The sequence below is a fragment of the Dendrobates tinctorius genome, unplaced genomic scaffold (assembly GCF_039654945.1).
Source record: "Dendrobates tinctorius isolate UK_male_01 unplaced genomic scaffold, ASM3965494v1 ptg000017l, whole genome shotgun sequence".
NCBI classification, from domain to species: Eukaryota; Metazoa; Chordata; class Amphibia; order Anura; family Dendrobatidae; genus Dendrobates; species Dendrobates tinctorius.
In genome coordinates, this window is record NW_027361685.1 from 5967139 (window position 1) to 5979800 (window position 12662).

The 12662-nt window shown below is 42.5% G+C and overlaps 2 protein-coding genes across 2 annotated transcripts; one reads left to right on the forward strand and one right to left on the reverse strand.

The window, feature by feature from the left end:
- Positions 1 to 459: 459 nt before the first annotated feature.
- Positions 460 to 9925, forward strand: LOC141082261 (uncharacterized). The gene is made up of 4 exons (XM_073566199.1): positions 460 to 784; positions 7846 to 7987; positions 8072 to 8216; positions 8782 to 9925. The coding sequence occupies exons 1-4, from the start codon at positions 734 to 736 to the stop codon at positions 9140 to 9142; spliced, it is 699 nt and encodes a 232-aa protein (XP_073422300.1). The 5' UTR covers positions 460 to 733; the 3' UTR covers positions 9143 to 9925.
- A 375-nt stretch (positions 9926 to 10300) lies between these two features.
- Positions 10301 to 12220, reverse strand: LOC141082214 (uncharacterized). Its single transcript, XM_073566164.1, has 3 exons — positions 12010 to 12220; positions 11730 to 11876; positions 10301 to 11254 (listed from the first exon to the last, which is right to left on the reverse strand). The coding sequence occupies exons 1-3, from the start codon at positions 12081 to 12083 to the stop codon at positions 10981 to 10983; spliced, it is 495 nt and encodes a 164-aa protein (XP_073422265.1). The 5' UTR covers positions 12084 to 12220; the 3' UTR covers positions 10301 to 10980.
- Between the last annotated feature and the right edge of the window lie 442 nt (positions 12221 to 12662).

A 12662-nucleotide genomic window follows, 5' to 3' on the forward strand; every position in this document is an offset into this window, starting at 1 on the left:
CAAAGGGCAGAGCTAGAAGCAGTAAAAATGGTACTACAGCTGAATGAAGCAGATGATCAGTGTCCCATTGCGATCTACAGTGATAGCTCCTATGTTGTAAGATCACTGACAGATTACTTGTCAGTTTGGGAAAAAAGAGGTTATGTAGATTCATCTAATAAGACTCTTGTTCACAGTGACACACTGAAGACAAATTTCAGGATAGCATCAAAAAACCCTAATGGTTTTGCTATTGTCAAGGTTCCGGCCCATAAAACATCTGATGATGAATTATCTGTTGGAAATGCAACCGCAGATATGCTAGCCAAAGAGGCAGCCCTGACAGGAGAAGAGGTGTTTGAACCTGAACCTCTCGAGGTTTCAGCAGTTCAAAGAACAGACACGCATATCCCTTCTTTTGCGGAAGAACAAGAAAAAGACTCATCTCTTGTTGCTTCCCGGGTTGATCCAAAACCTCCCTTTGTTTGTGAAAACGGGGTTTTGTGTCATGACTTAAACGGGGAGTTGCGTCCTGTTGTCCCAAGACATCTACAGGTTGAGTTCACAAAATATAATCATGAAAGTTTGGGTCATTTGGGCCAACAAAAATTGTTAGGCATTCTCAGAGAGAAATTTTACTGGGAAAAGATGGAAGAGACAGTGCAAAGTGTTGTTCAATCATGTCTCATTTGTGCCCAAATTAATCCAAGACCAAAAGGACAGAAACCGCCACTACTCCGAATCGCACCTGCAGATGGTCCATGGTCTACGTTACAGATCGACTACATTGGACCGTTACCATCAGGTAAAAATGGTCTCAGGTATGCATTGGTTGTAGTAGATGTTTTTTCTAAGTGGGTTGAAATTTTACCTGTCAGGAAAGATGATGCTTTGTCTACAGCTAGAGCATTAGTTAATCATGTCTTTTGTACTTGGGGGATCCCAAGAATGATCACCTCTGATCGAGGAAGTCACTTTACAGGAAAAATCATGCAAGCCGTTTGTGCTATTCTAGGGGTACGACAACAGCTTCATGTACCCTACCATCCACAGTCTGCTGGTATTGTGGAAAGGATGAATAGAACAATAAAATCCAGAATTGCCAAGATGTTATTGGACAAAGGCAATACTTGGGTTGATGCAGTACCTTTTGTACTGTTGAGTGTAAGGGTATGTTCACACGATCCGCTTTTTTTGCGTGTCCGCGGCGTTATTTCACGCGCGTTTCTGCCGCAAAATCACTAAAAATAAGCATCCCATGCAAGCCTTTGGGATTCCGCTCTGCTGTGCTAATGCTGCGTTTTTTTCCGCGGCGGAATCTCACCGCGGAAAAAAACACAGCATGCTCATTAATTTTGCGAATCAGCGGCAATTCCGGCTCCATAGGGTTGTATGGGATCGCATGTAAACCGCATTTTTTAATACATTCGGCATATTTCTCGCGGTAAATACCGCATGCGGCCAGGAAATGACATGTAGCCCTTCCCATCATGCCCCATCATGCCATGCAAGGACCATCCCATACAGGAAGAAGGACATCCCAATCCTTTCCTTCTTCCTGTATCATGGCTGGTGCTACAGGCATGGAGTGGTAGACAGGATGGAGCTAGATGTCCCCTTCATGATAAGCGTGGTGAGTGTGTGTGCGTGATGTCTGTGTGTGGTGTATATGGCGTGGATGTGGTGAATGGGGCGTCTGTGTCTACTGCTGCTATCTGGCATAGGCCGATAGGACTACTAGGCCCATCGGCCTATGTCTGTTCCCATACAGTAGTGCCAGCAGGCTCAGTGCGATGGGAGCAGTATTCCCATCGAGCTGTTCCTGCTGTGAATAAAAAAAATTTTTTTTTGCCCCATTCCCCCCGCCAATATGAGTTTTGGGCCCCCACTAAAATGTGCCTTTTTAATTCCCGTTTCCCCCCCTCTTCCACATATATCATTTTTTTCCCCCAACAGCCTTTCCCTAAAATTTCCTTTTTTTTTTTTTTTTTTTTTAAGTGTGGCCGCTCTAAACTCCCGACGCCGCTACAATGAATGGGGCCGTAAAGCACCCCGGTTCATTGTTTACCGACTTCACCCGAAGTCAGCTCGCGCTGCTCGGGTGAACGCGGGTGGTCCGGTCTGCGCATGCGCGGACTAACATGTTGTCCTGAGATGAACTCAGGAGCGTGGGAAAATTTCTCACACTCCTGTGCAGATCTCAGATCAGCAATGGAGGTGGATTTTTTTTTTTTTTAACCCTTCAAATCTTGGATTGGGCGTTCAATAAAACATGGTCAAAAACAAGTTGTATTTATTTAAATAAAAACATTTCAAAATAATGTCTGTTTATTTTTTTAACCCTTTCAAGATATATGGTTAACAATGGATCGGTGGCTGATTGACGCCTATCTGTTATTAACCCGGCTTAGAATCATAGAATCATAGAATCGTAGAGTTGGAAGGGACCTCCTGGGCCATCTGGTCCAACCCCCTGCTCAAAGCAGGATTCGATAAATCATCCCAGTCAGATGTCTGTCCAGCCTCTGTTTGAAGACTTCCATTGAAGGAGAACTCACCACTTCTCGTGGCAGCCTGTTCCACTCATTGATCACTCTAACTGTCAAAAAGTTTTTTCTAATATCTAATCTGTGTCTCCTCCCATTCAGTTTCATCCCATTGCTTCTAGTCTTTCCTTGTGCAAATGAGAATAAAGTTGATCCTTCTACAATGTGACAGCCCTTTAGATATTTGTAGACAGCTATTAAGTCTCCTCTCAGTCTTCTCTTTTGCAAACTAAACATTCCCAAATCCTGCAACCTTTCCTCATAAGACAGGGTTTGCAGACCGGTCACCATTCTGGTCGCTCTTTTCTGAACTTGCTCCAGTTTGTTGATGTCTTTTTTAAAATGTGGTGCCCAAAACTGGACACAATATTCCAGATGAGGTCTGACCAAAGAGGAGTAGAGGGAAATAATGACTTCACGTGATCTAGACTGTATGCTTCTGTTAATACATCCTAGAATTGCATTTGCCTTTTTTGCTGCTGCATCACACTGTTGACTCATATTCAGTCTGTGATCTATTAGTATACCCAAGTCTTTTTCACATGTGCTGTCACTTAGCCCTATTCCTCCCATTCTATATATGCTTTTTCCATTTTTATTGCCCAGATGTAGTACTTTGCATTTCTCCCTGTTAAAAACCATTCTGTTAGTTGCTGCCCACTTCTCCAGTTTATTTAAATCTTTTTGAATCCTCTCTCTCTCTTCTCTAGTATTAGCTATCCCTCCTAGCTTTGTGTCATTAGCAAATTTAATCAGTTTACCCTCAATTCCTTCATCTAAATCGTTGATAAAGATGTTGAACAATACAGGGCCCAGGACAGAGCCCTGTGGTACCCCACTTGAGACATTCTTCCAACTGGATGTGCAGCCATTTACGACCACTCTTTGGGTCCGATCACTAAGCCAGTTATGAATCCACCTAACAGTTGCCTTGTCCATTCCATACTTAATCATTTTTTCAATAAGGATTGTATGAGAGACTTTGTCAAATGCTTTGCTGAAGTCAAGATATACTATATCTATATACTATATCTACAGCATTTCCTTGATCCACCCAATCAGTGATACCGTCATAGAAGGAAATTAAGTTAGTCTGACATGACTTATTAGTTACAAACCCATGCTGACTCTGTTTAATCACTTCATTCTTATCCAGGTATTGACATACATGTTGTTTAATAATTTGTTCAAAGATCTTTCCTGGTATAGAAGTCAGACTCACCGGCCTATAGTTACCTGGGTCCACCTTCTTCCCCTTTTTGAAGATAGGAACAACATTTGCTCTTCTCCAGTCTTCTGGCACTTCTCCTGTTCTCCAAGAATTTTCAAAGATTATAGAGAGGGGTTCAAAAATTTCTTCTGCTATCTCCTTCAGTACTCTGGGGTGTAATTCATCTGGACCTGGAGACTTGAATTCATTTAGGCTAGCTAAGTGTTTCCTCACTATCTTTCTGTTTATAGATATCCTGGATTCTTCTATTCCCTTAATAGGACAGTGAATAACAGTTGATGTTACATTTCCTTTCTGAGAGAAAACAGATACAAAATAGGAATTTAAAAGTTCAGCCTTCTGAACTATGGGATGTCACATTCCAATTGCAATGTGACATTAACCCCTTATTACCCCATATGCCACTGCACGATGGCTGTGGGATGAGAGAGGGTTAAGTTCCATAAAAGGCGCATCTCACAGATGTGCCATTTATGGGGTGTCTGGGGGCAGATTTTTTTAGCTGGGGAGGGGCCAAAAAAAATGGTCCCTTATTAGGCTATATAAATCTGCTGTCACTCACCTGCTTTCCCTCTCTGGTGGAAAAAATTGCGTGGGAGCCCACGCCATTTTTTTTCCAGATTATTTACAGAAATTGACACCCAAACTTCTAAATAAAAAAAATAAAAACGAATAATATATAAAACTAGCTGAAGAGCCCGGCGCTGCCTGGGCATAGTAACTAACTGTGGTTAGTTATAGCAAATTATAATTATCCTCCATCCCATAGTCCCGTGCCCATATACCCATCATACATATCCACGATCCCATAGTCGAGTGCCCATATACCCATCACACATCTTCCATCCCATAGTCCCATGCCCATATAACCATCATACATATTCTTCATCCCATAGTCCCATGCCCATATACCCATCATACATATTCGCCATCCCATAGTCGAGTGCCCATATACCCATCACACATCCTTCACCTCATAGTCCCATGCCCATATATCCATCATACATATCCTCCATCCCATAGTCCCGTGTCTATATACCCATCATACATATCCTCCATCCCATAGTCCCGTGCCCATATACATATCCATCATCCCATAGTCCCGTGCCCATATACCCATCATACACATCCTCCATCCCATAGTCCCGTGTCCATATACCCATCACACATCCTCCATCCCATAGTCCCATGCCCATATACCCATCATACATATCCTCCATCCCATAGTCCCATGCCCATATACCCATCATACATATCCGACATCCCATAGTCCCATGCCCATATACCCGTCATACATATCCTCCATCCCATAGTCCAGTGCCCATATACCCATCACACACCCTCCATCCCATAGTCCAGTGCCCATATACCCATCATACATATCCTCCATCCCATAGTCCAGTGCCCATATAACCATCATATAACGATTTAGATGAAGGAATTGAGGGTAAACTGATTAAATTTGCTGATGACACAAAGCTAGGAGGGATAGCTAATACTAGAGAAGAGAGAGAGAGGATTCAAAAAGATTTAAATAAACTGGAGAAGTGGGCAGCAACTAACAGAATGGTTTTTAACAGGGAGAAATGCAAAGTACTACATCTGGGCAATAAAAATGAAAAAAGCATATATAGAATGGGAGGAATAGGGCTAAGTGACAGCACATGTGAAAAAGACTTGGGTATACTAATAGATCGCAGACTGAATATGAGTCAACAGTGTGATGCAGCAGCAAAAAAGGCAAATGCAATTCTAGGATGTATTAACAGAAGCATACAGTCTAGATCACGTGAAGTAATTATTTCCCTCTACTCCTCTTTGGTCAGACCTCATTTGGAATATTGTGTCCAATTTTGGGCACCACATTTTAAAAAAGACATCAACAAACTGGAGCAAGTTCAGAAAAGAGCGACCAGAATGGTGACCGGTCTGCAAACCCTGTCTTATGAGGAAAGGTTGCAGGATTTGGGAATGTTTAGTTTGCAAAAGAGAAGACTGAGAGGAGACTTAATAGCTGTCTACAAATATCTAAAGGGCTGTCACATTGTAGAAGGATCAACTTTATTCTCATTTGCAAAAGGAAAGACTAGAAGCAATGGGATGAAGCTGAATGGGAGGAGACACAGATTAGATATTAGAAAAAACTTTTTGACAGTTAGAGTGATCAATGAGTGGAACAGGCTGCCACGAGAAGTGGTGAGTTCTCCTTCAATGGAAGTCTTCAAACAGAGGCTGGACAGACATCTAACTGGGATGATTTAGCGAATCCTGCTTTGAGCAGGGGGTTGGACCAGATGGCCCAGGAGGTCCCTTCCAACTCTACGATTCTATGATTCTATGATCATACATATCCGCCATCCCATAGTCCAGTGCCCATATACCCATCACACATCCTCCATCCCATAGTCCCATGCCCATATAACCATCATACATATCCTCCATCCCATAGTCCCATGACCATATACCCATCACACATCCTCCATCCCATAGTCCCATGCCCATATACCCATCATACATATCCTCCATCCCATAGTCCCGTGCCCATATACCCATCATACATATCCTCCATCCCATAGTCCTGTGCCCATATACCCATCATACATATCCTTCATCTCATAGTACCATCCCCATATAGCCATCATACATATCCACCATCCCATAGTCCCGTGCCCATATACCCATCATACATATCCACCATCCCACAGTCCCATGCCCATATACCCATCATACATATTCTCCATCCCACAGTCCCATGCCCATATACCCATCATACATATCCGCCATCTCATAGTCCCGTGCCCATATACCCATCATACATATCCTCCATCCCATAGTCCCGTGCCCATATACCCATCATACATATCCTCCATCCCATAGTCCCGTGCCCATATACCCATCATACATATCCTCCATCCCATAGTCCTGTGCCCATATACCCATCATACATATCCTTCATCTCATAGTACCATCCCCATATACCCATCATACATATCCACCATCCCATAGTCCCGTGCCCATATACCCATCATACATATCCACCATCCCACAGTCCCATGCCCATATACCCATCATACATATTCTCCATCCCACAGTCCCATGCCCATATACCCATCATACATATCCGCCATCTCATAGTCCCGTGCCCATATACCCATCATACATATCCACCATCCCACAGTCCCATGCCCATATACCCATCATACATATCCGCCATCTCATAGTCCCGTGCCCATATACCCATCACACATCCTCCATCCCATAGTCCCGTGCCCATATACATATCCGCCATCCCATAGTCCTGTATTATTTTTCCTCCATGTGACCTGTGATAAACAAAACAAATGCGCCTTTATGCGCCAAATACACACAGTAGCGTGGATGGCCATGTGTACTTCTGCTTTTGAAATACCATGCATGAACATGGCTATAGAATGGTATAAACTCATGCATCTAGAACCCAAAATGGAAGAGCGTATGCAGCATTATTATATATTCTATTGCGCATGAACCCCAGCGATACAAGGCGCTAGTGTGAAAATAGCCTTAGGCATGTGCATAGGGTTATGTATATTGTTAGGCCTATTATAATGTTGATGGTTATGTTTAGGACTAGGAATTGGGGTGGTGTTAGGGAAAGCGTAGGCCAAGGTTTACCCTTGGCGTATGCCTTGTTAGGCCAGGGGACATGAAGAGGGTGTGGGGTTTGGCATTGTGTTAGGCCTAGGGTCATGTCGAGGACGGTTGGTTATAATGTGAGGAAAAAGGGATAGCCCAAGGCTTCACGTATAGTGACATAAGATGAGAATTGAAACATGCTTCTTGCTCTGAATCCCAGCTCATTTGCGTTCAAATGGTTACACGTGGTTCGAGTGGTGACGGACATTATGTTGAAAGAGCCGTATAGGGTTGCTTTTGGTTTTTTGGGTGAAGGTCTAGCAGGATTCAAACATATCGACATTGGTTTGGTGTGTGAGTTTCAGTGTGGATATATCTCTACATGTGTTGACCAAATTATAGAGACAAAACGGACTTTTTGCTTTTAAATTCTTTTTAAATAACAGTTATTAACATGGATTATTCATTTTTTAGATAGAGAAACATCCTGAAGTGTGGGACCGTGCCAGTGCGGCATACAAGGGATCCTACAATAAAAGGGATGCTTGGCCAGCAATTGTCACCGAAATATATCCGCGGTGGCCGGACCTTCCAAGAGCGGGACAAAAACAGATTAGTAAGTTTGTGTTATGAGTTCTATTTAAAATTTGGCCTGTAATTTGTGAAAACACATTAATGTTTTTCTTTGATTTTATTGCAGTGGATGATGTGAAAAATCGATGGCGCTCAATAACGGACAGGCTGGTCAAGTCAATGAAGACACCAAGTGGAAGTTCACCTCCTAGAAAGAAGGTTCCATATGCTGATCAGCTGCAGTTCATTTTAACCAGCAGGAATGTGCGGAGGTAATTAGCGCCTTGATTACTGGGGTAGTGTCTGGCTAACGTCACGATAATTGGATGACGACTGGACATTGTTTGATATTCGGGATAGTATGCTGTTATGTTTGTGAGATGTGATGATGTTTAATAATTTTATTATTAAGCATATTGCATATCAATATTAATTCTGGATCCACATATAACGCAACATACACTTCAAGAGGTGAACATAACATGCTCCATACCAAAAATAGGCCATATATTTCAGCACAAAGTTTAAAAATGGCCCCATAAGATGGTAAAGATAATAATATGCCCAATGTAATGATCCTTGTTATGGCTCCATAACATGCTCCATAGATTATTCCCCAATATGCTAGGCCATAGACTATGTCCCCATATGCTGCAAACTATGTTAGATCACTTTTTTATAAGCCGAGAGGTGGACTTTAAGCTCAAAAAAATTTCCATAAAATCTCATGTCATACCCGAGTTCAGCTTTTTACATATTATATATATTTTATTTTTACCTAGTTATAAACTTTGACTTTTTAGTTTTGGTATAATTTTGTGTTTCTTCCTTCAACAGAATGGATGGAAATATAAGTTCCGGCCCGTCAACAGCCCCTGGACAGAAAAGCCCGGAAACTGGTCTGGCCGAGGAGGTCCAGGACTTTGACATGTCTTCCTCTCCAGCTCCTCAGGATGACAGGCCCTCTTCAGTGATATCCTCCATGGCAGCTGAAGCAGCTGGTTGTGATTCTTTATTGGACACCAGTGTGTCCTCTGACGGGACTTTGGCGTCTGCTGCTCCTGCACCTGTCACTACCAGTAGCTCAGCTGGTGGTGTGTCAAGGCGCACTTGGATGCGGGCAGGTTCTGTCCGTTCCCTGGCATCGACTAGGGCGGCAACAAAAAAAGGGACAACAACTGAGACTGAGTGCAATTGAACTCACTAGCCGAACCCTCAGTCTTATTGATAATGTAAGACATCAGGATGACATAGACACTTTTGGTTTAAACATAGCCAGCCGCCTGAGGTCCATGCCACGGGACTGACGGAATCTTATAATGTCTGCTGTAAATGTACTTATAATGTCTGTTGACACACCATCAAATCTACCACCGGCAAATGACATAATCAGTGGGATTATGAACCTTTTTAATCCCCGCTGTGTGCCTCCACCACCACCTGCATCAACTGCTTCGCAGCGGTTTGGTCAGGTGCCATCCTTACGTCCTGACCATCCTGATTCATTTGTTTTTGGCCACCAAAATTCATCACAAAGTAGTGGTCAACATGGAAACTCTCCAATGAGTCAGGTGTTGTCTCAAAACTTATATCCATCGTATAGCTATGATCCACACTATCATCAATTTTGAGGTTTGGTTAATCACCGACCAAGTTGTCTGGTCAAAAAACCCCCGTTGCCACCAGACAACTTGCCTGTCCTGTTGACAGGATAAAATTTATTCCGACAATGTTTGTCGTTCATTTTAAGTATGTTTCATACAGTGTTTTTATATGTGCTTTCGACACTTTAGATACCAGCCAAGTTGTCTGGTCAAAAAACCTCCGTAGCCACCAGACACCTTGCCTGTCCTGTTGACAGGGTAAAATTTATTCCGACAATGTTTGTCGTTCTGTTGAAGTATGTTTCATACAGTGTTTTTATATGTGTTTTTCACAATTTAGATACTGTTTATATAAAAAAAAACAGTTTCAAGACTCAGTGTGTGTGTGAATATTTTTTGGTGCCAAAGACTAAACACACTGTAATCAATGTAAAAAACAGAAACAGATAAACACTGCTCACTACACGCTGCCTCCTCACCACTATTGGAGCTCCCAGCTCAACCAACCAATGTGCTGCTGTGACACCCCAAACAACTGCCTCCTTTGTGTACTGTAGTGATATTTGGTATGTTACCTTTTGGAAAGTAGCGCACCATGGGCTATATGTTAAAAATTTTAACAAATAATAGTAGATATGTTGTGAAAATTGAGTGTAGTGGGTAATGGTGGTGTGTAAAGAATAGATGTTCGCAGAGACCCGATTTATTGTTGACCAGCCAAAAAATTTATTAATTTTTAGCATTTTGTCCAAAAGTTTTTATCAGCACGCTACTTGCTTGCTTGGGATTACTTATCATTTCTTCTCAGCTGTTCAGGCTGCTCAACACTGACACTGGAGTATTGCCAGTGCACGGCACCTTCAGGACTCATGAAGTAGTCAGTGAATGTTTCTCGCACACGCACACCCGAGTTTGAAAGCCTTCCCTGACCCGAGGTTTCAACTGCAACTAATTCAGACAGCTGTGACTCCTCATCTACCTCTTTTCTGTATTCTCGAAAGTAGTTGTGGAGTACACAGCACGCATTAATTACAGTGTCAACAGTGTCAGTCTCTAACTGGATGGCAGTGTGAAAGATCCGCCACTGACTACACAGGATCCCAAAGGTGCATTCCACATATCTTCGTGCACGGCTCAGCCGATAATTAAAAATCCTCCGCCGGTCATCCAGTGTCCTTCGTGGGTATGGGCGCAGCAGGTTGATCTTTAAGGGAAACGCCTCATCCAATACCATCACAAAGGGCACTGGAAGTGTGGAACCCGGCAAAGGTCTTGGGGGTGGAAGCGTTCCGCCACCTTGAAGAATTTGCATTCCGATCTGAGATGATCGCAACACCCGAGAATCCCCAGTACTACCATAGGCACCAACGTCGATGACAACAAATTTGTAATGTGCATCAGCCACCGCCATCAGAACCACTGAGAAATACTTCTAATAATTAAAGAAGCGTGATCCTGATCGTGGTGGCTTCAGCACTCTCACATGTTTTCTGTCAACTGCACCTATGTAGTTTGGGAAATTGGCCACAGACTGAAAGCCAGCTGCGACCTGCAGCCAAGTCTCCTCGGTCGGCGATGGCATGACGATGGGCTGCAACTTCTGCCAGATGACGGCACATGTACACCTCACAATTTGAGAGATGGTGGATTTACCAACCCTAAATTGTAGGTGCAGTGATGTGTAGCTCTCTCCTGTGGCCAAAAACCTGTAAAAAAAGGAAAGGAAAATGTAAGTAAAGCATCGAAATACAAATAAAGGATAATATGCATGCAGGACGTTATTGGAATGGCCTTTTCGCTATGTATCACTTCTACCTGTCCTTTACCCGTGGAAGCGAGTTTAATCGAGTAGAAACACCCGTTGTCCAGCACCTCCCTCCCCTAGCATTCCTCTAACGTCCTGCATGTCTACATATGTATTGATGAAATACATGTAAAATAAAGACACTCTATTTTTCCCCTGTAGTGTGTAGTGCTGTTTTTATTTTTTTGCCACTTTGAAACCTTCCTTGGTTTGGATGCAAGCACCTCGATGTTTTAACCGAAAAGTAGACGGCAATACTTCAGATACATTGCCATGTCTGAATTTTTTTTTAAATTTTTTGTTTTGGGAAAATCTTTTGCGTTCATCTGCTTGATGTTTGATGGGATCTTTAGAGGGGTTATGTGAAAAAAAATTACCGCAAGGTGATGAGCAGCCTTTCCTCAGCAGAGATGGGTCTTCGCATGACTGTTTCTTGATAATTTAACTCGGGTGAAAGAAGGTCGAGTAGGCGATCAAATGCTGGTATTGTCAGCCGGCAGAAGTGGACACATTTCTCAGGATACCTGAAACAAGAATAAAAAAAAAAATTAACAGGTAAAGTATTGAACATGATTACAATAAACAACAAAACAAATTTAAACAAAATGTGTGCCTCACTGAGTCACAAAGAACATAATTTGCCCTACTATATCTTACTTCCTTAAATCCTGGTAAAGAAGATTGAAGTGGCCCTTGTCCACACGCTCTTGAAGAATTGGGTGCACCCACATTCTTTTGGAAGCTGTACTCCTCTTCCTCGTACGACATCGCTCCTATGGGATAATTAAATATGAGTCCCAAATACATCAAAATAATAAACCATTAAGAAATATGCGGACATTATGTTACGGTACTGTAACATTAGCATTATTTCTGAAGCCGCATTGTGTGACCAAAAATCCTATGTAATATAAAACTAGTTGCGCGCGCTTGCATTTATGCGCCCTAGCAATCGAGTGGTAAAATATAGTATGTACAGATCTGTACGCAAAGATTGCATGCACACCGTAACGCAATCAAACACATGTTCATGCGAACGCTGATTTTCCATTGACCATTGTGCTTTACTTTGTAAAATTCAAACATAAAACCTTGGCCATTTTTGTTTTAAAGTCTCTTGTCAGACACAAAACTATGAGCAATGCAGGCCTAAGGCTCGGTTAACATGGCGTTAAAGCAAACATTTTGTATGCAGTACAGCAGATGTCATTATTGTCATCATTATTAACGCAGCGATTGCGCAAAAATATGGTAGCGCCCAGGTAACACGCGCTACCTAGCATTTGCACATGCAACAAGTGCGTTCACCA

What these genes read in the sequence shown, in the direction of transcription:
- LOC141082261 (XM_073566199.1), top strand. Translation starts at nt 734, where the DNA reads ATGGTCCATGGTCTACGTTACAGATCGACTACATTGGACCGTTACCAT. An exon ending in AGCGGGACAAAAACAGATTA is followed by an intron (nt 7,988 to 8,071) that starts GTAAGTTTGTGT and finishes ATTTTATTGCAG; the next exon opens with TGGATGATGTGAAAAATCGA. An exon ending in ACCAGCAGGAATGTGCGGAG is followed by an intron (nt 8,217 to 8,781) that starts GTAATTAGCGCC and finishes TTCCTTCAACAG; the next exon opens with AATGGATGGAAATATAAGTT.
- LOC141082214 (XM_073566164.1), bottom strand. Translation starts at nt 12,083, where the DNA reads ATGTGGGTGCACCCAATTCTTCAAGAGCGTGTGGACAAGGGCCACTTC. An exon ending in CTTTACCAGGATTTAAGGAA is followed by an intron (nt 11,877 to 12,009) that starts GTAAGATATAGT and finishes TTCTTGTTTCAG; the next exon opens with GTATCCTGAGAAATGTGTCC. An exon ending in AGGCTGCTCATCACCTTGCG is followed by an intron (nt 11,255 to 11,729) that starts GTAATTTTTTTT and finishes CTTTTTTTACAG; the next exon opens with GTTTTTGGCCACAGGAGAGA.